This window comes from Chinchilla lanigera, unplaced genomic scaffold, assembly GCF_000276665.1.
Source record: "Chinchilla lanigera isolate Chin_1 unplaced genomic scaffold, ChiLan1.0 scaffold00159, whole genome shotgun sequence".
NCBI classification, from domain to species: Eukaryota; Metazoa; Chordata; class Mammalia; order Rodentia; family Chinchillidae; genus Chinchilla; species Chinchilla lanigera.
Genome location: NW_004955560.1, coordinates 1,186,477 through 1,214,074, shown reverse-complemented (window position 1 = coordinate 1,214,074; position 27,598 = coordinate 1,186,477). Strand labels below are relative to the sequence as shown.

Sequence of the window (27,598 nt, the reverse complement as noted above, 5' to 3'; positions counted from 1 at the left end):
ATTTTCTTATCCAGTCCTCCGTGGATGGACATTTGGATTGCTTTCACAATTTAGCAATTACAAATTGTGCTGCTATCTCAACAGATTTTTTAAAAGGGTGCATCAATTTTCCCTGCTGCTGATATCAGCGAGAACCATTTCATCATTGTTGTCTTGCTTGAGAGTCAGGATAAGGGACCAGGAGAAACACATCCCACCACTGATGCCTGAGCTCTGCATTCTGTAGAATACCCTAGTCCTGGCCTGTACAATAGTTTTTTGTTGCTCTGTGTCTTACAGACAGAGCAGTTGATAACCCTGTGGGTGCTCTTTGTTTTCACCATGGTTGGAAACTCCGTCGTGCTGTTCTCCACATGGAAGAGGAAAAAGAAGTCCAGGATGACCTTTTTTGTGACCCAGCTTGCCATCACAGGTAAGTAATTGTGCAGACGGGAAAGGAGAAAGTTAAGTGCAAAACCCTTTGGCTGTTGCTTTCAGTTGTTCTTTAAAAAAAAAAAAGAAAAAAAAAAAAAAGAAAACAACAATTAAAGCAATGATACAGAATTTCAAAAACTATAATGGGAGATTAACAATTGCTCATATATTGCACATTGTGCTTTCAATTATTCTACCAATGGAATATTCCAAAGGCATCAGCAAATTTAGGAGTAATTTCTGAAAGGATATGAAACCTATATTTCAATCCTTCCACCAGCAAATTGAACACATTTAGATGTCCATAAGTTCCCATTATAAACAACTCACTATACTACAGACTTGGAAATGCCATTATCAGTGTAGCCAAAGGTTTCTGTAGGGTCTCACTCTCCCTGTACACAGCAGCCTCTCTCCTCCCTACTTCAGTCAGGTGGCATTACCGTATCACCCCGTGTTAGTAGCCTAAGAAATGTATCCTAGAAAATGAACCAAAATGGCCTAAATTCAGTAATAAAATGTGAAGTCTCCAGCAGATTACACCCTGTGAATATTGCTTTTGGGGTCCAAAACAGGTGCAGCAGCACTGCTGGAGGAAATGAGTTCACACCCAAGATCTGGATGCTACCCGGGAGTTTGGGGAGAGCAATGCAGTAGAGGGGTGCACACAGCACACCAGGAAGAGGAAGGGGCAAGTGAAGCATGGCCAAGGAAAAGCCCCACAGGAAGAGGCCAGATTGATAGAGCTAGTGCTCAGAAGGGAAAAGAGCACACCCAGGAAAGAGTGCCGTTTCACAGGCCAGGGCAGAGAGTGTGCACAGGGCACACACAGGGGGCTGGGGTACCAGAGTCTGGGAGCAAGTGACTGCCATCTTGGTTTAATTTTGATCGGACTCTGTGGAAAAGGCCCCCAAACAGGATAACCGTAAGTGTTAACAAGGGTGACAGTGGACAACTCTCCAAGGAGCTTTTGGGTACATTTCAGCCTGGGCCATCATCTCTGCTGCAGCAATAACACTGGAGTTCTTGGGAATTTAATCATCAGCTGCAGTCTGAAAACATGACATTGATTTATAAGGGAATTTAGTTATCCATTGGTGAAAACCTGAAATCCCTCTTTCTAACAAAATCTAGCAAGCCCATTTACTTGAGTGGGGCTTTCTGAGCTGTGAAAAACAAAGGCACCTTTGAAATAAAGAAAATAAGAGGAGCCTGAGGCACCAAGGTGAGACATGCAGTGGGGAACAGCTCTTTCCATCTTTCTTACAGACAGGAGCTCCATTTTTCATTCTTACAACAGCAGGAGGGGTACTTAGTTAGCATGATGTGGCAAATACCATAGGGCAAACCCCTGCCTGGGGTTGTCACAGGATCCTTTTCTTTTCTTTCTTTTAATTATTATATTATAACATTCTATGCAACTGTGTATACCTTTCAACTATAAGAATTTAGAGGTGGCAGTATCAAACTAGAATTTAAACTTTTGCCACAAATAATAAATAACTAATTGAAATTTCAGCATCTATTATCAAAGAAAAAAGTTGCATACTACAGTCTATTCTTTTTTATTTTAGAGAGAAAAAAAGCAAAACAACAAAGATAAAAACAAAACAAAAAAGATATAGAATTTCAAAATAAAATAATAGGAAATTAAAAATGGTTGTTATATTACATACTGTTATCTTCAAAGAAGTTGTTCAGATTACCAGATGTAATAATGCAAGATTGGTCAAACATTTAAAGAGAATAAAAAATAATTTAAGGAAACATTAGAAATGATACAGAGTTTAACTAATCGAGATGGTAGGAATTCAACAACGGTTGTTATATTGCACATTGTTGTCTTCAAATTAGTTGTTCAGATTACCAGATATAAGCATGCAAAATTGGTCAAAAGATTTAAACATTAACTGTTCCTTTCAATAAACCAATAGACAAAAGCAGTGCAATTATCTCAGCTATCCTTGTATATCCATATATATTTTTCCCTTCCTTCTTTCTTTCTTTTCTCCTTTCCCTCATCTCAGTTGTTTCTTTCCTTTGCACAATTCCTTTCCCTTTCACTATCTTTATTGTACTTTTCAGGTTTTATTTACTCTTTCAGGTTTTTACACTAGGGATACAATACAGTATTTACACATGTGTGTCTGATTTATTTCACTTATGAGTATAGTCTCTAGTTGCATCCATTTACCTATAAAAGCCTCGAGTTTATCTTTTTATAGCTGAGTAATACTCCACTGTTTAAAATATACATCTTTTTTATCCATTCCTCAGTTGATTGACATTTGGGTTATTTCCAAGATTAAGCTGTGACAAATTGGGCTGCTATAAACAACTCACAGTCTATCAAACAAGGACTTGATTTCTTGTGAATGTTCATGTCTTGATAATTTTTGAGAAATTCAAAGGTTCAGAAGTACTTCAGAGGGAAAATAATTCTCAAAGAGGAAAGCACCATTGGAAGTCTAAGATGGAGTTTTAAGGGTCTAACATTTAAATTCTTATATAAGACATTAAATGTCCTCCATACACATTTCATTATGATTTCAGATCCCTTGGGAAGAGAAGTGAGAATAATTATATATAAGTTAGTCAGACCTCAGCGGAGGCATCATGTTCTTCAAGATATAGAGAAATTTGGTTTGAGCCTTCTACCTTATGCCATGTTCTCCCCAAAGTTTCTCCAAGCTTTCTAGACCTTCTGCTACTCCAACTTCTAAATGTCTTTTATCTTATGCTAAAGAGTTTCATGGTTTTCTAGGTTGTGTGTGTGTGTGTGTTTTGTTTTTCCTCCTCAAAACCATATTTGAGACGTTTTATCTTCAAAAGAACAAATATCCATCTTTTTTAAACAAAAGAAGTTGTGCCCTAAAAAAGAACACTGAAACCAGTTACAGTGATAAACAGGAAAATGTGCATAACCAAAAATAAATTGATCCGATTTACATGAAACTGTAAATTATAGACAGACAGCTCAGTAACATACTATGTGATATGTTTCTAAACATTTGGAACTGGTTTGTTTATGACTAATGAGTGACCTATAAAAGCTAGAACATCGGGACAAAATTTAAAATTTGTTGGAAAGTATCATCATATAGCTACTAACATAGCTAAGATTTGAAGGACCCTGACACTGTTATTCTTTTTTTGTTGTTGTTGTTGTTGTTTTTTGGTTTTTCTCTGGTACTGGGAACAGAATTCACGACCTTGCGCTTGCCAGGCAGGCGCTTTGCCGCTGAGCTAAATCCCCAGCCCCGACACTGTTATTCTTTCAAAACACTGGTTGACTTGGGAGGTTGAAAAGCTGAGTTTGCTTTCTCAAGCATAGAAGCTTCAGGAAAGACCTGAACATTATGATGAGACTGCAGAGGAGTCACCTTAAGAGGAAGACAATTTAAATAGGGCCAGGAGTACAGTTCAGTGGCCAGTGCTTGCCTAGCATAAATCAGAACATGGATTCAATCCCTAATACTAAGAAACAAAAAGAAAAGTTCCCAGAGTGAACTAGAAATAGGTCAGCTCTCTCAAAGACTAATCAAACCCTAAATAGAATCACATGATTTACTGCTGCCTGTAGTTAAGCTACATTTCAGGGCAAAATAAACCTTCTTTAGAGGATGATAACACTGTTAATAGCATCAAATGAACTACACACTTAGTGTACAATGTTCTTCAATTCATATAAATAACCAGATATGCAAAAATCAAAGAACTGGCCCAAAAGATGGAGAAAAATAGACAAGGAAACCAGTTTCACAAGAAATACGCCAATTAAGGTTATCAGACATACAATTTTTAATTAACACTAATCCATTTAAGAAATTTTAAGAAAACCTACTCCCAGTTTTAGTTATTTTAAAAAATATAATTCCTAAATATCCTAATTCTTTCCTTCTATAACTTTCAGTATTTCATCAATGACACTGGAGTTTTTAAAGTAAATAAAGCTAAGAATACAATAGTTGAATTTAGTAGCAAATTGAATATAGCTGAAGAATAAATTATTAAACTGAAGAAGAGGCCAGGAGAAAGTAATCAGACTGAAGCATGGAAGAAGAAAGCATGGAAAGCACAGACAGAAAATCAGAAGTGTATGAGTACACTGGAAGAAAATCTCAATGATGTCAGAGTAAATAGAAACCGAGTTTAAAATACAATGGCCAACAATTTCCCCAAACTCCTGAAGTCTTCAAACATGAATTCATAAAGCACCATAAAATGCACAGTATTAAAACAGTCAAATAAATATAAAGACATGTAAGACACATGTGCATGATGTGATTACAGAAACCCCCCATAAATTTGAATCTGTATCAGGAGTATTAGCTATAATGATGCAAGATATAGCTTATGTTTAACAGTGTTCTTATGTTATATGCTAAAATGTTTACAGGTAAAATGATAACATATCTTGAATTTACTTCAAAGTAATTTGAGGGCAGTGATGAGTAGGAAGGCAAAGGTAGCAAAATTGAAAACTCTTGGAGCTTCGTGGTGAGTATGCTGGATTCTTTAGGTTATTTCTATTATCCTAATTCCACATGTGTTCAAACTTTTCATAACAAAGTTTAAAGCAAATATAATGAGCAATGTAAAAAGACTTAGGGAGTTAAAAACTTTAAAGTTCTTGGATTGTCTGGATGTAGCCAAATTACTAAATTATGTTAGATTTTAATGTCCAGAAAAAATATAAAAATTTTCAGCGTAATCCATACACATTATGAAAAATAAGTTGCAAGCCAAAAGAGATAGAAAATAGAACGCTTTAAATATGTAAAAATACATGAATTCTTTTACACCACATATGCATTATATATCAATGTAAAGGAAGTTAAGAAAGAATAGAAAAAAATAGAATAGAATACTTCTAATATTAGAAGTATTAGCAAAGGCTATAACATTAGGCTATAACATTCAACACCAAATTTATCAGTAATTGCATTGCATAGGGACTAAGTGCTCCAATTAAAATAATAAGATTATAGCAGTACATTTAAAAACTACCTGTTTGAATCTGTCTAAAAAAGAGGCACATCTTAAATATCATACACAGCAACACTCAAATTGAAAAGAAAGTAAAATGATCAGTGTGTCAGTTAGTTTTCCATGGTTGTGATAAGACACCTGAGATAACCAGCTTATAATGAAAAAAGAATTATTCTGTCTCATAATTTCAGAGGGTTCAGCCAATAGTCACTGGGCCCTATTGGGGTTCAGCCTGTGGTGAAGCAGCCCATCATGCAGAAGCATGTGGCAGAGGAAAAGGCTTAGCTCATAGCAGCCAGGAAGCACAGAAAAACAGGAAGGGGCAGGGTCCCAATATTCCTTTGGTGGACACAGCCCAGTGACCTCACTTTCTCCTTCCAGGACTCTCCTCCTGAAGTTCTGCTCCTCCCATTACCACCATAGGCTGGAGGCCAAGCCTTCAACACAAGAGCATTTGGAGGACATTCAAGATCCAAACTATAACAAAAAGTAAAGCAAAATGATAAATAATAATAATAATGTCTTAGATCAGAAATGCCACAGAGATCCCAGTAGGAAAGCAATGGAGTTTGAGAAGTGAGGCCACCTCAAGATTCCAGAGCTGTAGAGCTTCCAGGGTGCATCACCAGCTTTGGGCAGCCCTCAAAAGAACAGGACTGCCTGGACTTGGGGCTCAGAACCCTGAGTGTGTCCAGGGGCAGTACATAGAGTGAAAGATTATCCTGGAGTCTATGATGTCATTGATTCTTCTTGTTAGGTTTGGGATTTACTCAGAGCATGGTATTCCTTTTTTCTTGCCTATTTCTTCCTCTTGGTGTAGGAATGTCCATCCTGTAACTCCTGCACTATACTATTTTGGAAGCAACGGCAGCTTGTGATCTCGTGGGTGCATGGCTAGAGGGGAGCTTGCCTCAGGATAATCTTTGCCTTCAGTCTCATCCTTATCTGATTTAGACAAGACTCTAGACATATGCTGGAACAAGTTAAGATTCAGAGATTTATTTGGGTGATGTGGATATATTTTTCATATAAGGAGATCAATCTCAAAGACAGCGGGAGGCTGCGGCTTGAATGCATCCCCCTAAGTTCCCCTGTTGGGAACTTAGCCCTCAGTGCAGCTGTGCCAATAGGCGGGGCTTTCAGAGGTAATTAGAGCAGGAGGGCTTTGCCCTTACAGTAAATTAATGCTGTTATTGGAGAGTGGGTTTCATACAAAAGAAGAGCTCAACTCCTCTCCCTTTCTCTCTCCCTCTCTCCCTCCCTCTCCCTCTGCTTTGTGATTTCCTGCCACATGTTACAATGCAGCAGAACCTTGCCAAATGCCAGCACCCTGATCTTGGACTTCCCTTCCTCTAAAACTGTGAGGGAATACATTTTTATTCTTTTCACAAGATGCTATTTTATTTTTCTATTGGTACATGTAATCTGCTGGAAAATAAAATAGGTAAAACTCTGGAAGTCATATGTATAAGCAAGGACTTTCTGAACAGAAACCCAGTTGCACAGTAAGCAACATCAAGAATCAACAAATGGGATCACATCTAATTAAAAAGTTCTGCATAGCAAAGGAAACAATAGAGTGAAAAGAACACCTGCAGAATGGGCAAAAATTTTGCCAGCTGTTCCTCAGACAAAATACTAATACCTGGAATATATGAAGAACACAAAAAAGTAAATTTATATTCTTGATAAATTATCCAGTCTCAGGTATTCTGTCATAGCAGCACAAAACAAATTAAGGTAATAAAATAAGAAAGCAAACAAATAAAATGAATATAGCTGTACACTTTATCAAGAATTTAAGGGCTCACAGTGCTTGCTGGCTCACTTGTGGCCCTGCTGTGTCTTAGGATTTTGCTTTGGGGGAACTCAAGTGGAGAAGAGAGGGTTTCCCACACCAGTAAGGCTTTTTAGTGATCTCGTTCACGGTTGCATGGGTGCATGGTGAGATATAATCCATGAGACTACGCACTTCTGCTTCTGTGCACTTTCCCCATTTAGTTCATTTACAAAATGCAGCACAACAAAAGAGAACAGGGTGATGGTCTCAGTGCCTTTAGGGCTCCAGCATTGTTATAAAGGTGTGGAAGAGGGAAGGGACAGTCATCCTAATCAAGGTGACTAAGAAAGGAATCTCCCACCCATGGTTTCAGACTTAATTTTTGTCAAGCCAACCACACATACAGGGCAGATTTGGCACTTGGCTTGCTTGTTTACAGGCACTGATTTGGCCCTTGGTTGATTTGTCCCTTGGCTTGCTTGTTTACAGGCACTATAAAATTAAGAAAGAAGTATTTGAAAAGTTTGTGCCATCATAAAATTTGAGGTCGTTGCTAAAGGGTAAACATGGCCTTCACTCTTGGAGGTGAAACATTCATCTTTTTGGGTTGTTTTTTGGGAGTATAAAGGCAAGGAAATGAGGAGCTTAACATTTCTATATGTTTGAAAATTTTTTTCAAACTATTCTCTGCATTGAAGTTGTTATGTTAGGACTTTCTTCTCCAGTTTTCTTGTAGTGACTTATTTTTGACAACTGCCTCAGGGACCATAATGGTGGGGATGAAAATATAAAGGCAACTTTCCTAGTCCCACTGTATACATTGTGAGGTCTTCATGATCATAGATAACATATAACCAAAAAGAACCATCCAAATCAGCACATGTGCCCATCTGCTTGGTACCAGAAATCTGCTGTCAGAAGATCCTGTTCCAAGTCTCTGTAGATGAAGAAACACAGTAACCTGGAAAGGCCCTATGAAGATGGTAGTGAAACTGAGGCTGTGTTAAACTCAGCAGAATGAACTGTCCTCTCATGAAGATGCTGATGTTATTCCTACATCCCTGAAGAGCTAATCCATTCCATAAACATATCTGTAATCTTGTGAGTGATTTCCTTTGGGTATCTAGAAGGAGATATTATAGTCTGCCATAACAAAATACCACAGACTGCATGGCTTAAACAGAAAAATTGAGTTTACAGACCTTAGGGGATGGAAGTCCCACATCAGTGTCAAATTCTGATAAGGACTGTCTTCCTGGCTACCAGGTAACTCTTTCTTCTGTTCTCAGATGACCTGCCCTCAAATCCAGCACAGACACAGACAGTGGGCTCTCTGGTGTCTTACAAAGATAAGGCCCTATCCTGATGTCCCCTTTAACGTTAATGATTTCTGTAAAGATGTTATCTTCAAATAGAGTCACATTGTGAGTCAGGGATGCAACATATGAATTTGGAATCAGGACACTGATCATTTAATCCATAATGAATGGGAAGAACAAGGTGCATCATAGGACTGAAAGGATCCAGACTGAGTGCAACACCCCTTGCAGGGCACAGAAGTCCTGGAGGACATGCGGTAACAGCAAGGGCTGAGGGTGATGATAGCAGCAGCTTCATATGCTGCCGCTGGGCACAACTCTCTGCTGCCAACTTCATGGTCACCTCCTACAGTGGTTGTTGCAAAGCTACCCAAGGTGCATGAAATAAAAAACAACCTGTGGCCATGTTTTGCCAGACAAAAAGACCAGAAACTTTTCTGTGTTATCACTGGAGGACAAAAGTGTTGCACCACAGAGATGCAGATTTAACCATGAAAGGAAAGCAATGGAAGGTCATGGAATGAGAGGTCTACGCAAAGTCAGGATGGGTTTACTGAGAGCACCTGAACACAGGCCTAGAAGGAAGGAAGGACATGTTCAGGAAGAAGGTACTCTCAAGTGCATATTGCAGAGATGGTGTAGCTCAGGATGGCCATTCTACTGGGTAGCTAATGTAGGTGACCGGAAAGGCCACTGGCAAACAGGGCCACAGTAATGGAAGTTAAATGTCATGAAGTGCTTACTATAGACCAGGCTCTGTACTAAATGCTGTATGTAGATCATCTTATTTAAACTTCACAATGATCCACACCCTAGCATGACCATAATCCTCTTTTCATAGTTAAGGGAATTAAGACCTGGCCCTATGTCATGCAGTGGATGTGAGACCAGCAATTCAAACTCAGGCAATCTCCCTTCAAGTCCTGAGCTTTTGGTCATTGCAGGATGCAGCTCCCCAGGGAACACAGGTGTAGGGTGCATAATCCATTGGTGCAAAGAACCACTGCAAGATAATGGAACCTGGTTAGATGTTGAAGAATTGAGAATCTAGTGCCAATGTATTTAATAAATAAGTAGGAGTGAGCAAGCTAGGACATAAGAGTAACTAGGGGCAGGAGCCTAAAAGAACTAGATAATACCCTGCAAAGAACATTTGGGCGGGCTATGATTCAAGAAGCAGTATCTGCAGCTGAGCAGTGGCTGGAGGTCCTGCCTGGTCAGTGCACCAGGATTGCCTTACTAGTGGGTATCTACCCATGTAGGGCAGGACACCAAGAGGTCCCAGCCTCACCTCCAGAGCCTCCCAAACCTGTTCCAAGTTGCTGAAATGTCCATCCCTGGAGACCTACTTCTCTGAATACATTCTACACATCTCATCATATGCTCCTCATGCTACATTTTTGTTTGCCATTACTTCCCAATGTGAAGAAGTTTCTGAGAGCGCTTAGAAAAAGAAAGGTCACCATGGAAACAGCAAAAGGTGGCAAACACTACTTGTTTATTAAATGTGTCATCTCCAAGTTTCCATTTTTCCTCAATCTTATCAAGTTTGCATTTCCCATGAACCCACAGATTACCTGTCCCTAGGTAGGGACCCTCTGGTGACTAAAGGATCGGGTTTAGAAAGAAGCCTGCCTGAGTTCGAATCCCTGGCCCACCATGCACTGCATTCCCTAAGGCAGAGGGATTGGGAGGCCAGTGTCACTGAGGGCAAGTTTCTCTCATTTGGAAATCACCTACTAGAAGCCTTGGAGTTTACAGAAAAGCAAATGAAAGGTTTCAAAAGTTGGAACAGTTCAGTGGTAGTGCCATTCTTAGTTTTCTATTTTAATCAACATTTTAATTGGGGATGCTATCTTCTTCCTCTATAAGCTACTGTACTAACCCACTGTAGGAGCAGGAGCTCCTGCTGTGATACACAGAACTACACATTTGTCTCCTTGGAGGAACCTTCCACTTTGCAGCCGTGTAGGTTATTTGTGCTTGCTTGTAGTACAGTGATCCCACTTCCCATCATGTCTATGACCTTGGCAGAGCAGCAGTCTCTCTGAGTGCTGACTTCCCAATCCCTGAGGCAGGGCTGTCTGCCAAGGCTGTGGTGGGGACTAAAATACCTAATGGAGTGAGAGGCTCACCGGTGTTCAGGAAATACTCGTTGTAAATACTGCCACTGTGGTTGCTTTCTTGATTGTGCAATAATTAAGTTAATGTGAAAAATAGTGTGATTTCTCCCTAAGGTCTGAATTTCCTTGCAACCCTCTGCGCTTATTTTGCTCTTCATTCAGGACACTGACCTTTGCCAAGGTGTGTCATTGCCTCTCAAGTGTAGCTTTGCAGGGTGGCCACACTTTCTGCTAGAATATATTCTTGAAGGCGTTTAGGATATGCCACTCCAAAGTATCCAGCTGTGCTCTGTCGATTATTTTGAGCTGAATGTACTTGAAAAAAATCAGGAAATGCTAGAGAGGCTTTCTTTGAACTATCCTTATCTGCCTAACAACAGATACTTCGAAAAGAACTCAACTGGCATAAATCCTCCACCTGGGAGTTTCATTAGCTGGAGGAGACTGACTTTGATCATGAAAGGCCACTGGAAGCCACCATGGTACCCAGGTACCTGTCACAAGCAATCATACCTCCCAGCTAGTCTTCCAAGGGCTCACTGATCTTCCCTAAAAATCATTTCCTCTCCCTTGGGTGACCCCTTTTCCTGTTAGGACAGTATATAAGCTCTCAAATTCCACTTCTTTGTGGGCTGAGTTATGTAGTCACTTTTTCCAGTGATGTCCCAATGCATCTAATATTAGAAATTAATACATTTGTATATCTTCTTCCTCTTAATCTTACTATTTCATATATCCAGCTGTCCACCCTCCTGGGGAAGGTCTTTCTTCCTTCACACACACCAAGAGGGGCAGGATATCTACAGAACTCTTTTCAGGAGCATCAGAACTGGCTCTTCAGAGGGAGAAAAGAAACTCTAACATTCTTCATTAAATAGTATTTCCCATCATGACTCACATCTTGAAAACAACTTCCTACTTATGAACCCATTCTTTTAAGAACATTTATATTTCCATTTTACTCTTTATTCATTTAGCTGGTGAATCACTTGGAAGTAGGTTCAATTACATATACATAAAATCTAGATAATGATGGCTTAAATTCATACAGTTTTATCTTGTGTAAAGAATTCTAGAGCTAAGAAATCCGGGGATCACATTGTGTTTTCTTATCACAGATGCAGGCTCCTTTATATTTCCATTCTATTACAGGACTGTCATCCTCAAAGTCAGCTATGGTGTAGATGGCTCTTCACTCAAGACAACTGCCAGAAATCCTGCCATCATTCCCAAATTCTATTCAGCAGAAAGGAAAAGGGAGCGAAGGAGAGAGGGACTCATGCCAACTCTCTTCCCTCCTCTTAACTGGCATTCCCAGAACTCTTACCTATTATTTTTCCTTGAATCTCATTTCTCATCTCCAATTAAATGAAAGGCAGGGAAAAAAATTCTAACTTGAGCCTATTGGGCAAGAAAAAAAAGCCAAGTTTCCTTTCCTAAGGAAGAAGAGAAAAAGAGAGAGGATTAAGCAACAGTCTCTAGCCATAGCTCATCTTCTGTCAAGAACTAAGACATTTAGACAAAAGTCTCATGCAACATCCCCTGCTTTGGTTCCCCCCTCCCCCCGGTACCGGGAATTGTACTCACGACCTCGCACTTTCCAAGCAGGCTCTGTGCCACTGAGTTAAATCCCCAGCCCCCAGTCTCCTGCTTTGGGAAGGCCTTCCCCAGGGAAACCAAACTGTTCCCTCTATTCTCACTTCACAAAAATCAACACAGAAGCTTCAGTTCCTTTAAAACATGTGAGGATTCCTCCCCACCAGCAAGCTGGGGACACCAGCTGGTTCTGCTCCAATCTAATTCAGCTCTGATATCTCCATCTGGAGATAAAGGCAGGTCCCCCAAGTTGAGAGCTCAGTCCCCTAGACGCCACCTGCCACTTCAGTTGCCAGTCCCAAGCTCTGCTTTGTTTTACCTGTACTTCTGACCAATGAGCTACAGAGTTATTTCCCACAACCCCTTCTTGTGTTTGGTTAACTTACTAGAGTGGCCCAAGAATTCAGGGAAGCAAATGTTTACTGGTTTATTATATGTGAATTTTACATGTGCAGTACTGCGGATAGAACCCAGGATCTTATGCATACAGAGCAAGTGCTATACTCCTAAGCTATATCCTCAGCCTATTTTAGTTCTTATTTTGAGGGAAGGCTCACTAAGTTGCCCAGGCTGACCTTAAACTTGCCATCCTCCTGCCCCAACCTCCCAAAGATCTGGGATTCCAGGTGTGTTGCAAGGGATATTTTAAAAGATACAAATACACATTTAGATGAAGACATATATAGGACAAGAAGAAAGGGATCAGGAGAGGGGGTGGCTAGGCCCTCCCCATGGGCCAGGACTCGTGATCTAAGAAGTTCTCCAAAGCCTATCCTTCTTGGAGTTTTATGGAAATTTTGTTACACAAGCATAATTGATTAAACTATCGGGCTTTGATAATCAATTTAACCTTCAGCTACTCTTTGATCCCTAGAGGTTCAGATGGTTTTAATGGTCCAAACCCTCCTCTTTCTGATGATCAGCCCAATTTTGAAGCTACCTAGCAGCTGTCACTCATCAATTACTTAATTAATATACAAAAAGTTGCCAGGAAGCAGGACAAGGACCAAATACATATTTCACATCCTTGTGACTGTGTTCCCTCCCGACACCTTGGCACACCCTTAATAAAACACATTGATCTATTGTTTGTTGGACTCATATACAGAAAAATTCCTAGAGTGCTGGCTTTTTGTGGTTTTTTTTTTTCCTCCAACTTTAGGCCATCAGTAATTCTTCCATGAACATTCTTATAATTAAATCATCCTGAACATTCCTTATTATTCATTTGTGGGAAATCTATAGAGGTGGGATTCTTTGAGTCAAAGAAAAACAATCTAGTTTCCAAACTGGCTAATGTCCATCTAGGTCACTCAGGTCAAAATAAACCAACTAGCAATCCGGGATGTAGGATTAATCTTGAGACTGGAATGAAAACACATCTTGAAGCTGCTGTTTTGGCACATGCTGCCGTTTTTAGCACAACTATTCTAACAATTTTCTGGATGAATTTAATGACTGTTTATAGTTTATGAGCTAAAGTGCCAATTAAAATTTATTAGTCACTTATCATCGTCAAGACTTACTTGTCTGTTTCATTGAAACCCAATAAAGAAGGGAAGCTAATGAGAGTAACTGCTGTTGAGCGCTCAACAAAGGAAAGGAGGAAAACAGTTTCTGGCATGCATTCAAATAATTTCCTGTTCATAGCAGGGCCAAACCTTCTCATCTTGGGAAAAGAAATTAGATGAAGAGGAATTTACTAATGAACCTAGGAATTCTCTGCCTTCACAAACTTTCCATAAATTACCTGAGAGCTGAGTGGTTCAACAAGCGAGGTGAGGCCCAGTGTGTAGAGGTATCCAGGGCCATCGGAAGGCCTTCTCCACTTTCCTGTGAGGATCCCATTCACTGTCTTGCCTTCTCAGCTGACCGCTCAATGCCTTTATTTTTTAACTCTTATTAGTAACTAAAATACTGAATTTTTTCTGAACTTGTACATTTTTATATGAAGTGTTATTGTTCTTATTTTCTAAATAGCTTAGTGCTAAAGCATGTCGTTTTCCATAGAAGAACCATTTGATAGTTTTTGTTGTTGTTTTTTAGAATTCCCAGGTGATGTTTTCTTTACCATTTTATAATGCATTTTATAACTTTATTGCGTTGTAGTCAAAAGATATTTTTGAAAGAAGTTTGGACTCTTGAATTTATTGAAAGCACCTTTGAGGTGTGACATGCAGTTAATGTCTGGAAAACAATGTATTCTAAAAAATGAGATGTAAATTATTTTGGAAATAAAGCCTACCCAGATGAGAACAATCAAAGGTTCTTTATTGACAAATTACTGCAGAAAAAGACTCAGTCACTGTCACTATATAACATCTGTCTACTTTCTATGTATGCTCAGCCTCCCGTTGTATTCTTTGCAAACACAAAGAAAATTCTTTTTGAATTTCCCTTGTGACTAATAGTCTTCAAATTGTCTCTTTTTCTATATTTCTTGCCCATCTAATAGCTCATTAAATGTTATTAAAAGCTTTCACACTTTCTCTCATCTTCCTCTAATATATTGATCAGTATTTGTTTTATAAATTTCAATAATTTGTCATTTTGTTTGTATAGGTTCCTGACTAGCATATCTTTAACATAGATTTAGGTAGTTAATATCTGTCTTTCTGTCTGTCTGTCTGTCTCCGCCTCTGTCTCTGTCTCTTTCTCTCTTTCTGTCTCTCTCTCTCTCACACACACACACACACCACACACTAAAGCTTTTTATTTTTATTTTTTTACTTAACAACTTCTCTTTGAATTTTGCTTATGTGGCACCAGTATCAATTTCATTTATATGCTTTTCGCTGCATTCATTTGGATTAAGCATTTGGGATAACGTCTCATTTTTTTAAAAAGTACAGTCGGCATTTGTGTTCTGCTCTGTGATCATGCATGTGATAATTTTCAGCATTTATCTCCATGTTTAAGTGCTCCAAGAATCATGGGAATTTAATTCCTTGGTTTTTGTTCTTCTATTTCAATTCAGTTTTCAGTTTTCTGCAGCTTTCTGGGTGTTCATTTCATTTGCTGTTTTACTTTTGGGATGCTACATAGATAGGATTGCCAAACACCTGACATTTCAGGAAAAATCTCTTTCTCCACAACAATAAAAATCTAGATGGGTACAGGAATCTTGAATCCAAAATTCAAATCTCCATATGTGTGGCTCCAGTGATATTTGGTTTTTTGTGTCACAAAGGACAAATGTAAAAGCAGCCTGCCTTTCTTCCTTTTTGGTTAGCACATTTCTATCTTTAGTTTGCTTTTGCTTTGAGGAATTATTCTGTTGCCTGGTTAAATCCATTTGTTGGTCTGATATATAACTTCTAGTATCAAGCAAACTGTTTTCATCTGCAGATTACGGTGATTTCTGAGACCATTTTATTTGTGTTTTGAATACTGATTACCTTTTGTTTGTTCTAATTATCATAGGAACACTAACTAGCCACCTGTTAGTAATTGTAGGTTTTTATCACTGAAATATGTTGATTCTGTTTCTATGTTGATTCTGTTTCTATACTTTGGAAAAATTATTTAAACTTTTCTAATTATAGATTTGACCTTAATTCTACTACTAGTGGACTTTAGCTTTTTATTATTTTTAAGATTTTTTAATTGATTGATCATAATTGTATGTATTTGTTATGGCTTGTGTTTAGATGTGCCCCAGAAGCCTCATGTTGTCGTAGATGGGGCTTTTTCAGAGGTGACTGCATCTAGAGTAGGTGATTGATTCATGGTGCACTGCTAGGATTAAAGGTGTCGAATTAAGGATGCATGCTTATTAAATCCATCCACTAATTGCTTTGGCACTGCTCTAATCCCTGGTAGCTTACATAGAATATAAAAGGTGTAGGAAAGCACTGCTAAGGTCCCTTGCTTGCTTTGCTACTTCCTGTCATGAACTGGTTCTCCTCTGTGATGCTCATCTGCCATGCCACCTTCCCTTGAAACCAGACAGCTATGGACTGAAACTTCTACAAAGTGTAAGCCAAATAGACCTTTCCTTCTTTAATTCTGGGTGTAGGGTATTTTCCCTCAGCAACAAGAAATGTAAGACAATATTTATGGCATATAAAAGTATTTTGATGCATGTTCACAATGTGGAGCTATTAAATCATCTACAATGTGGACTGATTAGAACAGTCCATTAGAGTACATACTTATCTTTCTTGTGGTAAAAACGTTTAAAATCTAATTCCTAGCAATTTTGAACTATATAATACATCTGTTATAATTACCATTCTGTGCAATAGATGGATAAATCTTATATCTTCTATTTAACTGAAATTTTATGCTCATCAGCATCTGTCTTCTCACCATTAACTCTGTCCCCGCAAACTCTGGTCATTGGTGTTCTCCTCTCTTCTTTGGTGAGTTCACATTTTAAGATTTTGTATATAAATGAGATCATGCACTATTTGTCTTTCTGTACCTGGTTTATTTCATTTAGCGTGGCATCTTCCAAATCCATCCATGTTATCAAAAACAGCTCTTTTAAGGCAGAAAAGTATTCCACTTGCATGGATACCACATTTTTTAATTTATCTAACTATGAGCACCTCAGTGGCTTCCTGATCTTAGCTGTGTGAGTAGTGCTACAAGGAGCATGGGAGCACAGGTATGTCTGTGGTGTACTGATCTCAATTCAATTTTAGGATTGCTAGGTCATAGGTTAATTCTACTTTCAGTTATCTAAGGCATCTCCACACTGGTCTCCATAATAACTGTGTTAATTCGCATTTGCACAAACAGTTCACAAGGATTCCCTTTTTGCACGCCACTGCAACATTTACCTTTTCTCTATATGAAAATATCCATTCTTACAGATATAAGGCAGGAAAATTTCACTGTGGTTTAAGTTTGCATTCCCTAATAATCTGTGGTAATAAAGATTTTCAACATACCTGTTGGCTATTTGTGTTTTCTTTTGAGAGTGTCTTCACTGGTCTTTTGACCATTTCTGATTAGCTTATTTATTTCCTTATTATTGAGTTGAGTTTTGTGTTTACCCCTTACAAATATAAGGTTTGTAAATATTTTCTCACAGTCCCTGGGTTGCCTCTTCTCTCTATTAATCGTTTTGTCTGCTATGCAGACTCATTTTTGTTTGAGCAACTTAATTTTGCTTTTGTTGCCCGTACTATAGGGCTCATATCTAAGAAATCTTTGCCTAAACAAATACTTCGGACATTTCCTGTGTTTTCTTTGAGTGGTTTTAAATTTTCAGGCCTTATGTTAACTTTTTAATCCATTTTGAGTTGATACTTGTATATGATGTAAGAGTAGTAGCCGATTTCATTCTTCTGCTTGGGGATATCCAGTTTTCCCAGCACTATTTATTAAAGAAACTGTTTTATCTCCACTGTGTGCCCTTGACACATTCACAAAAATCAGTTGGCCATGGTTCATGTCCATTTCTGGGCTCTGTGTCCTGTTCCATTGGTCATGGTTTCTAATGCTATATAAGCCTTTTATGAGCTGCACTAATGAGTGTGGCTTCTCCAGACGCCTGGGGAGGTTCTCATGGGATCATTGTTGTGCTCTCTGGCTGGCTGCACTGGCCCAGATCACGACTGAGAAGGGGACTGAGATAGCATTCTTTCCAATGCACAGTTGAGACCCAGAACTTCAGACCTATCTCTATGTCACAGATAAGCTTGTATCCCATTGCATTCCTGGGTGAGTGGGCCTGTTCTCAGACTATAGTTAGGAAAAGCTGGGGCTGCTTTACAGTGACATTTCAACACCCACATGGGACAGAGGTCAGAGTGTCAGCCTACAAGGATGCTACTTGATATTCGCTCCTCCATGTCCCAAGGTTAGTAGAACTACTCTCAGCCTGCAGATAGGAGGGGCCGGGACCAAGATCCAGGTCCACGTGAGGACCCACTGAGGGAGAGGTTGGCTGGCGTTGCACAGGGACTCCAATGGGTGCACCTGTGAGGCCCCCTGCTGGACAGAGCTTCCCCTAGACTGAGCTGCAGAGACTGAGACTAAGTCCTGGGGCTGACGCATAATTTTGTGTGGGACCCAAGGTAGCAAGCCTGACTTGGTGGTAGGCACAGGTGAGACTGCCAACCATTCCCCGTAGGGACAGGCTTGCTCTCAGGTCACGGCTAGAGCTGAAACTTGAGGCCTCTGTAGGAGCTGCTGTGGGCCAGGCACCAGCAAACTGTCCAAGTGCATTTCCTAAGAGCTCTCTGCACAAATAGGACTGCAGGACTGCAGCTGAGAGGGGATGGTGCCTAGAAAGAGCCCCTTCACATTTGCTACAGGACAGAGGCCTAAGGCCCCCAGCTGGCACAGAAGGCTATGTCTCTCGCCAGAGTCCTGCACTACCAAGAAAATTCCCAGGCTAACCAAGAGGGACTGGAGTTAAGCTTTGGGGCCTTTTCAAATTTCCTGTGGCTGGCAAGCCTACAACAGTTGGACAGATGAGTTAAATCAGTCAGCTTTCTTGTTGCTGGACACAAGACCCAATACTCACAAGTTAATGGAGAGGTTATGTGACTCAGAGTTTGAAGGGATTCAGTCCATGGCTGGCTATTCCAGAGTAAGAACATCTTGGCAGAAGGATATGGCACAGCAAAGATGCTCAGTTCATGGCAGCTGGGGAGCACAGCAGGGGAATAATTCCAGAAAGAAAGGGGCCAGAGAGTAGATTATATAGGTTCCAAGGTCACACCTCCATGACCCACTAAGATAAGCCCACAAGTGTGCTCCACCAATCCCCAGGTAGATCCAAAAACCAATCAAGGTGATGCTGCACCCCCTAACAGTTCCCCACAGAGGCAGGAGAGTTCCCTGGCTTTAGTCTTCAGTATCTCCCATGTGAAGAAAGCCACCCAACCTTTTCCAGTGGCTGAGGCAAGCAAGTCTCTGGCCAGTTCCCTGCAGGAGTAAGATTATTCATGGACTCTGGCAGAGAAGGGCTGGATCCCTTCAGGATCACCTGTCTTGTTTGCACATGCTGGCACATGTCTCTCTAGGACCTTGTGTGAGTGACACCAATAGTGACCGCAACTGAGCAGCGCTACAGTGAGCTGCAGGATGGTTCTTATGGAGACTGGCTATTTGTTATCAGGCTATTTGTGAGGTGCTAATGCATCTGACACCCCCTGGGCTTGGGGCAGACAATTTGTTTGTTGTTTGTTTGTTTGGTACTGGGAATTGAACTCCGGACCTTGCACTTGCCAGGCAGGTGCTTATGCAACTGAGCTATATCCCCGGACCTGGGGCAGACAATTTGGAAGCGTATTTAGGCTCTTGGAGATATAGCTGAGTCTCCATCTTTCACCTGGGCCTGGGTCTCCACTCTCACATGACCCTCCTATGCTCCAGGTTCCACCAGTGCTCCACAGTCTGAACCCCAAAGTGCCCTGGAAGACAGTTTTGCCTCTGGATGAATGTGGAGCTAGTGTTTGTGAGGCAGACACAAGAGGGTGACCCTATATTCTGCCATGATACTACTGTCATCCCTACTCTTTATTATTTCCAAAGTATCTTAAAAGTTGTTTGCCTGTGATAAGTTTAAAAACATTCTTACTTCACATTGTTTAGTACCTTTTTATTTCTTTCAGCTTTTCATTATTTCCCTTTTCATGACTTACATGTCTCCTTACCTTGTCTTTCACCTTTTATTCACAATATCAAAGTGCTCCCAAATGTAAAAAGAATGTAAAAGAGATATTAATTAAAACTTAAGTATGTTTTCAGGAGTAAAGTTCTTTGCAATGCATATTTTTGTGATATTTTTGTGCTTTTTTGTGCATACTGATCACTAAGAAATCTCTCTACTGTAGGACTCACTCCGCTGAAAGTTGCTTCATTGGCTGACATCTGAATAAAAGCCCAGCCTGTTCATTAGATGGTTCTCATAGGACTGCACAACATTATCATCCTTTTTGACTTTAACTTTGAAGAAAAATTTCATTTTAGTGTGGAAAACTGGCTCCCCTCAAGGAGGAAGAAAAAATACTACCCTGTTACTGTAGGAAAAACTCAACTAAAAGGAACAATTCTTCTCCCTGTGAAGCTTTTTATTCTTTAGAACACTTGAGTTTCTTTTCGTCCCCTGCTTTTGGCCCAATGTTACCACACAGTGTGGCCTGAAAAGGCTCCTCCTTTGTTAAGTGTTTGTCTTGTCAGCCCTAAAATGAAGGGGTGATCTCCATGATCTTCAGGAGGCTGAAGCCATTGTGTTCTAGCAGCACTGTGCTTCCAATTAGAACTTTCCAACCGTAACTATTGAGGGAAACTTTTGCATCCTCAGAGATCTGATCATCTAACAGCTTTGCTGTCATCATTATAACCACCTTTATGAATCAGCTGTGCCACTCAATAGTCAACATAGTATCCGGTTTTCTGGCTCATGTGGAAGGAATGTTGTCTATGTCATCTAGTTTGAAGATGGACTCTCATTCTCTCCTTGTTCTGATGTCTCAGTTTCCAAGGTTAACATACCACATTTCCATACTTCACTTATTCTTTCTTTGTCTGCTTCAACAAATATCACAGGCACATACTGTAATGCTGCATGGTTTCCAGCAGTAAGGTGTCACAGTCCATTTGGTTACAACTCACACCTCTAACAACAAAGCAGTAGAGTGGACAATTTTGCCTCTGTCATGGAAAGTCCCATAGTGAAGTGGGGCTTGGGCTGGTTGTCTTGGTGATTCAGCCACAGGAGAGGGCAGAGGGAACATCTCCCTGGTTTCAGGCACTATGTGTTATGGTTAGTGTCTGTGTGTCCCCCCAAAGCCTTATGCGGTCATGGGGCAGGCTTTTAGAGTTTGATTGATTATGGGTGTGAGAGCTACACCAGCCCTGGGGTGGATAGTTTGCATATGCAAAGGAGAGGAAGAGGCTGCTTGCCACCATTCTTCCCTTTTTGTGTTTGTTGCTTTTGCTGTGTTCTGCCGCCATGAGCTGTAGCCCTCTGCCATGTGCTACTTTGCCTTGTAACCTGCCAAGTATGGACTAAAACCTCCACAAACTGTAAGCAAAATAAACCTTTCCTTCCTTAATTTTGGGCATCAGGTATTTTGTCCCAGCAAGGAGAAAAAGTAACCAAAACACTTGGTTAGTTCACTGTCAGTTACAAATATGCTGATTGACTGGTTCAACTGACTGATCTCCATTGTCTCACAGTTCCTGAGGTTGGAAGTCCAAGATTGAGCTGTTGGTGGTGTTACTTTCATCCTCAGCCCTCTCTCCTAGCTGGCTACCTTGTTCCTTCTTCTCCTATGGCCTCCCTCATGCAGTCTGTGCCTTCCCCTCCTCCTCTTATGAGGTTTGTCCCATGTGGGATCATTTACCTCCATGACCTCTATGAAGGCATTGTCTCTAGCCACAGTCAGACTCTGAATTACTGGGATTAGCACTTCGATGTATGGTTCTCAGGGGGACACAGTTCAGCCCCTGTACATGCTTACTAATGATTTCTGGAGAACTCCCTTGCACAGAGAAAGCTGTGCCCTAGAAGCTTTCTTAGAAGCACAGGCAGGAACCGTCTCCAACACTGCGTGGCTATCCTGCATATACACAGCCCTGGCCTTTTTTGAGTTGCATGTTCCTAACTGAACCATTGCAGAGAATAAGACTGGCCGTGACCCCCACAGGTTCAGGCTGAAGTCCAGGGCTCTACCCCAGAGATGCTGCTTCCGGCAGGTCACAGGGCCTGAGAAGGTACAATGAGTACTTGCATTAAATTAAGCCAACAAGCTTAACGAAAGAAGAGAAAAAGAGACATTGAGGAAGTAATCTCAGTGCACACTGCAAATGGTATCAAGGGAAATGGCCACATCCCTGGCAATGAAGAGCTCACAGATGGGAAGAAGAAAAATGAGATTTCTGCTGAGCTTCAGGTTTGAGTCTGCTGGGCAGTCAGGACCTGATTGGACAGCACAGTACCCTTCTTCCCAAGAGTTAGAAGCCTCCTGAATATTCTTAAAGATGAGAAACATTCAAACACTCTTTGAGGAAAGCCATATTTATAAAGTTTATAGATTCCACCTATTCCATTCATCTCTGGGCAACTTTCACAGAGCAAATAAACTGTGTGTTTATATAGGACAGTAGGCGGTGAACCACACCCTTAGGACATTCACAAATACCACCATTTTCCACCTGCTTTGTGCCCTGCTTGGACATATTCTAGAATGTTCCCCAATGGTCTCTTATGTTCAGAAGTGGGGATGATGGGAGGTGACTGGGTGATGGGGCAACTGTACTCTTCAATGGGTTCACCCATGGATCAGAGGAATACCGCCCCAAACTCACAGCACTAGAACTGTTGTCCATTCCTCATTTTAACAATTAAGATAAGTTTTATAAATTCTAGTAACTTTTATTCCAATTTTCTTTAGGTTACTATTTTGTGGGCAATAAAAGTCTAGCCACACCTAGGTGAACAGAAATCACAGGTGATCTATGATCAGCTTGGTCCTCTACATTAACCACATTGTGTCCTCCTTAATTCTGAAGGTTTTTGTAGAACCTAGGCATTGTTTCAAAATTTGAGGAATCAACACTTGTTTCTAAAATATGTTCATAAAGCATTACCTTTTAGACAAGTCAATTCATGATACTCCAGGCTTATATCCCAACCGTGTATCTAGCATGTCTAAAAAACTCCTTTCCTTATGCTCAGCTTCTCTGTCTTTGTTGATACTAATACACTACAGCTGTATGGCTGCTGAGGACAAACATGAAGCCATTCTAGGCCCTTTCCTTTCTCTCACACTAAATATCTCATTCATCAGAAAATTATCCAACAAAAATGTATCTCATTGCCTACCTCTTATCATCTGTATTGCTTCCACTAGTCTGAGTTATGTCGTGTCTTGCTTGGATAACTTCAATAGCCTCCCACAGGTATGCCTACCTCTGTATTTGCCTTTTATAATCTGTGCCAAGAATAGAAAACCATGGCCCACAAGTCACATCTGGTCAGCTGTCTGTGTTTATAAATAAATCTTTTATTGGAACACAGCTAGGTCATTTATTCTCATCTTGTCTACGGTTGCTTTTGTGCCTATGTGACAGAGTTGAATAGATGTGGCAGAGACTGTGTAAAGCCTAAATATTTACCGTCTGACCCTTTAGAGAAAATGTTTGCTTACCCATGGTCTATTCTCCATTTAGCAGCCTGAAAGGTCTTTTCAAAATGAAATGGGTCAACTCATTCCTATGCCCCCATCCCTCCTATGAGTCTCTAGTATTCTCAGAATAAAATCCAAAAGGGACACAAAAGCCTTCAAGGCTACAAGATCTTGCTTTCCCTTTATGTTCTCTACTTCACCCCTTCTCACTCTCTTTGTTTCAATCCCAAGAATACCTGGCTGTTCTCCCAGTATGCCAGAAACATTCCCACCTCATGGCTTCCATCTAGGGAGCCCATTCACCAGATGATGTGCCTAGTTTTCTATCCCGTCCTTTAAATCTTTGCTTACATATCATTTTCTGATGTGCTTTTCCTGATCAGCATAGGTAATACCACACAGGAACCCCAGGCCCTCCATTCCCAACTTCCTTACCCTGTCCCATTTTTCTCTTTTTAATCACAGAAATTGCCACATTCTAGTATCTATAATTTCCTTATTCATGGAGCTCACTGTTGATTGTTTGTCTATCCTCCAGAGAATATCAGACAGGAATCTCTACTTTCTGATCCAGACCATGGAACAGTTATTACTTAACCTATATTTGTAGAAGAATTGGTTGAGCAAATGAATGAGTGGAAAATTAATCCAAAGTTCCACATAGGTCCTCTCTACTAAGCACTTTGGTAAACCATTAGAAAAAGGTGATACGTACTTTTATATCAAGAATTTACAATTTCCTTCACAACTGAAGGAGTTCAGGGATAGGACACTGGAATATAATTAGTACAAAAATTACTAATATAGCCAAATATACAAACAGCTTTAAGTAAAAGAGAACAGAGTGAAACAGAGTCATCTGGGAGGGCTCCGTGGAACAATGTGAACCATGCCCAGAAGAGTAGAGAGGATGAACATGAGGGACAAGGATTCCACAGTGTTCCAGGTGGAAAGCACAGCAAAAGCCAGGGCCATGAAAGAGTGACTCCTACGGCAGCAGGCACCAGCAAAGTACTAGCTCTAACCTGGCAGTCCAGCTTTGACTTTTGGGTATCTTTGTATCAATCAATCAATTGATCGACAGTCAATTAATCAATCACTGGGACATTGAGGCAGTGGTCTGATTCTCAGGGAATATCTGTGTAGTAAAGATAAGCTATGGAATGGAGTGTGGTGGTTTCTGGGGAACACCAAGGACAGGGTGCAGGAGGACAGCGAATGAGGGACATGACTAGTATAGGTAGCATACTAGCCCATGTATTTATAATACATGCCTGCCTATTATAATACATATACACATTATATATGCAGACAACTACAGTTACAGATGTCAGCATAGCTGTATAATATTCGGAGGGACTGACAGCCTGTATTTCTTTAGTTAAAAGAAATAAATTGTGGAGTTAGGTGTCTACTACTAGGCAAGGGAGAGAAGTGCTAAATCCCACATGGTGATAGATTCATGCAGTCAGCTGAGCTTCAGAAAGCATCTGCTATCACCAAGCTTGTGCTGTATGCCAAAAATCAGTGCTGGGCACACAAGACAGAGCTCCTGCCTAGAATGCAAGCTAAAGCAGAGGATGGGTTAAATAACCTGGGCATAGCAGAAGTGAGGAATCTCAGAGACCTGTCACCTCCTCTTGCTCTGATTCTGTGAGCACCAAGCTACCTTCTTAGGACTGCTTCAGGCCCCTCCATGGACTGTTACAAGGAAATTGGGGGCTGGAGAAGGGGCTGGCAGCAGGCCCTAAGTGGAGGTTGTAGTTCTGCCATGATGAGGAGCAACCCTCCAAGGATAGCATTCCCCAACTTCCTGCCTATAAGAATCACCTGCAGTAACACACACACACACACACACACACACACACACACACACACACACACACTCACCCTGGCTTAACCAAAGATTCTGAGTTCCTTGGCTTAGGCCCAAACTAGGATATTAATTTTTTTTTTTTTTTCAGAGAAATGGACTCCCCAGATCTTTCTAATAAGCAGCCAGGGTTGCAAAACAATGACAGGGGATGATGTTCATATACAAAGTGCTTAGCACAAGGTGTCAAGAAATGTTGGCTTTTATCCTCTGCTGTCAAGGTTTGGGCAATCTGAGACGCCGGGCCAGGCTTCTTGGGGACTGTCCTTCCCACTGTCTCACAGCTGTCTGGAAGAAGAGGAGAAGAGGTCAGACCACAGCACTTCTCAGCACAGGCCACACATTTGAATCCACAGAAAGTTTACAAAAGTCCTGGGCCTTCCCTTGACCTGGCCTGTTAAGTCCTATCCCCCAGGCCTGGTTTCCAGGCTTCAGTGTTGTCCCCATTAATTATCACCCAAATGTCTACCGCATGATCCTATCTCTTTCCTTCACCGAATTTGTCTTTTTGTCTATGCCATTTCAGTTTTCAAAATGTGCCTTGTGCCATAGCTGCTTGTTTATATGCTTTTTTCACTTAGTTGTTCTGTTTTCATTTATTCTGCTTGCCTTTGGCATGCAGCCAATGTGCAACACGTGGTGTATCATTTAAATAATATTAGTTTTATTAATTGTAAGATTACAGATGTCTGGTTGGAACTGAGCTTTTCCTCTGCTTTCCCATTTCTCATACTTTCTTTGTTGTAGTGTTTTATTTCCTTTCTTCCCACTGTAGCCAAAGTGATCTTCTGAAAATTCAAATGCTATTATTATTGAAGTTAGAAGAACGGTATAACAATATATGCAAAAGTGTACACATATTAACATGCAACAAATCATTATCTTCTCTTTATTTTGTGTGTATGTGTGAAGACTTCAATAATAAATATAGTTCCCTGGTGACTGAGAAATGACCCAGTGTTAAGAACCACTGCTCTGGGAGAAGACTAAGATCATCCAGACGCCCTGAGACGCCAGGTCAGGATCAGAGTGTGATAAAGAGTATAATGATACTAATCACCATGGAAACCTTGGAGCACAGACAGCCGAAACACAAACATGTTTCAATTTAAGAGCCAACATAACACTTGTGGATTTAAGGAGACTTAATTACTTCTGAGAAAACGCCTTTCCTTATTTCCTAATGGGACTTGTAATCATCTCATTTCTGTCCCAAGGCCCGCCCTTCCGTAATCATTTTTTCTCCAGTTACTCTCTCTGATATTCTTACACTCAACTGGGTATCTGTCAAAAGGCTACATTTTAGTGTGCTAATTCTCTTGCTTAATTGCAGCATTTGAATTCCATCTGCTAGCTTTATTAAAATCTAAATGGAAAAAAGGAAGCAAACCTCTGCGTTGTGGAGGCAATTCGTGTGAGCTGATGGCGAGTGCCTGCTGTCTGCAGAGGTGGATCATGAAAGGCCTTCAGGACAGGGACCTATAGTGGCTGTTAAAATGGATCACAGGCTGGACAGGGGCCTGGCACCCAGATCAGCAGCCACATTCACGGCTCCACAGCAAGTAGAATTTCAATTGTCAGAGCGATCCTGGTGAACAACAGACACAACTGCAAGTGTGCTCATTCAGAAGCAAAACCCATCACCTCACTTTTCTGTGGGAGCTGGCATCTTTATGAGTCAGTGTATTCACAGTCTTGCTAGCACAGTCTTTCAAAGCAGAAAAGGAAGTACCCAAAAGTACTCTACACAGGACAGAAGGACTTCGTGTTATGCTTCCAGACCATGAAACCTATAGGGTTCCTCCTTTGTGGCCCATCCCCAATGCCACTCCAAATTAGGCAACCTAGAAAAAGTATTTAAAAAACAATAATGGAAAGTTGGGCAAGGTGGCACACACCTGTAATCCCAGCACTCAAGAGGCTGAAGCAGGAAGATTGCCATGAGTTTGAGGCCTGCCTGGGCTACATAATCAGTTCAAGGCTAGGCTGAAATACATAGTGAGACCTTGTCTCAAAATACTAAAATAATAATAATAATCAGTGAATTGAACTGAAAAGCAAAAAGCAAAAGCTCTAGGTGTCAGGAATGAAGAACAAATCTTTAGTGGGGGATTCCACAGGAGTTGAAGCTCTTCAGAGCACAGCAAGGATAAAGATGTAATATGCAGAGGTGAGTTTTTCATTCCTCTCAGGAAAAGTCAAGACTTCAGGTCAAGCAGGTCAAGCAGGCCTGTTATCACAGCACTCTGGGAGGATGACGGAGGAGGGTCATAAGTTCAAGCCTAACCTGGGCAACCTAGCAACTTAGAGAGACCCTATCTCAAAATAAAAAGAAAAATAAAAAAGGTGCTAAAGATGTAGCTGAATGCAAATGTCTTAGGTTCAACTCAGAACAAAGAAAAGAA

At 40.6% G+C, this 27,598-nt stretch overlaps 1 protein-coding gene across 1 annotated transcript in view; it reads left to right on the top strand.

Moving 5' to 3' along the window:
- Npsr1 (neuropeptide S receptor 1) overlaps window positions 1-27,598 on the top strand; it is a 173,461-nt gene that overhangs the window by 29,037 nt on the left and 116,826 nt on the right. The window contains exon 2 of the mRNA XM_005412989.2: window positions 280-412. Coding sequence (XP_005413046.1) covers window positions 280-412 — 133 coding nt within the window. The remainder of the gene's footprint in view (window positions 1-279; window positions 413-27,598) is intronic.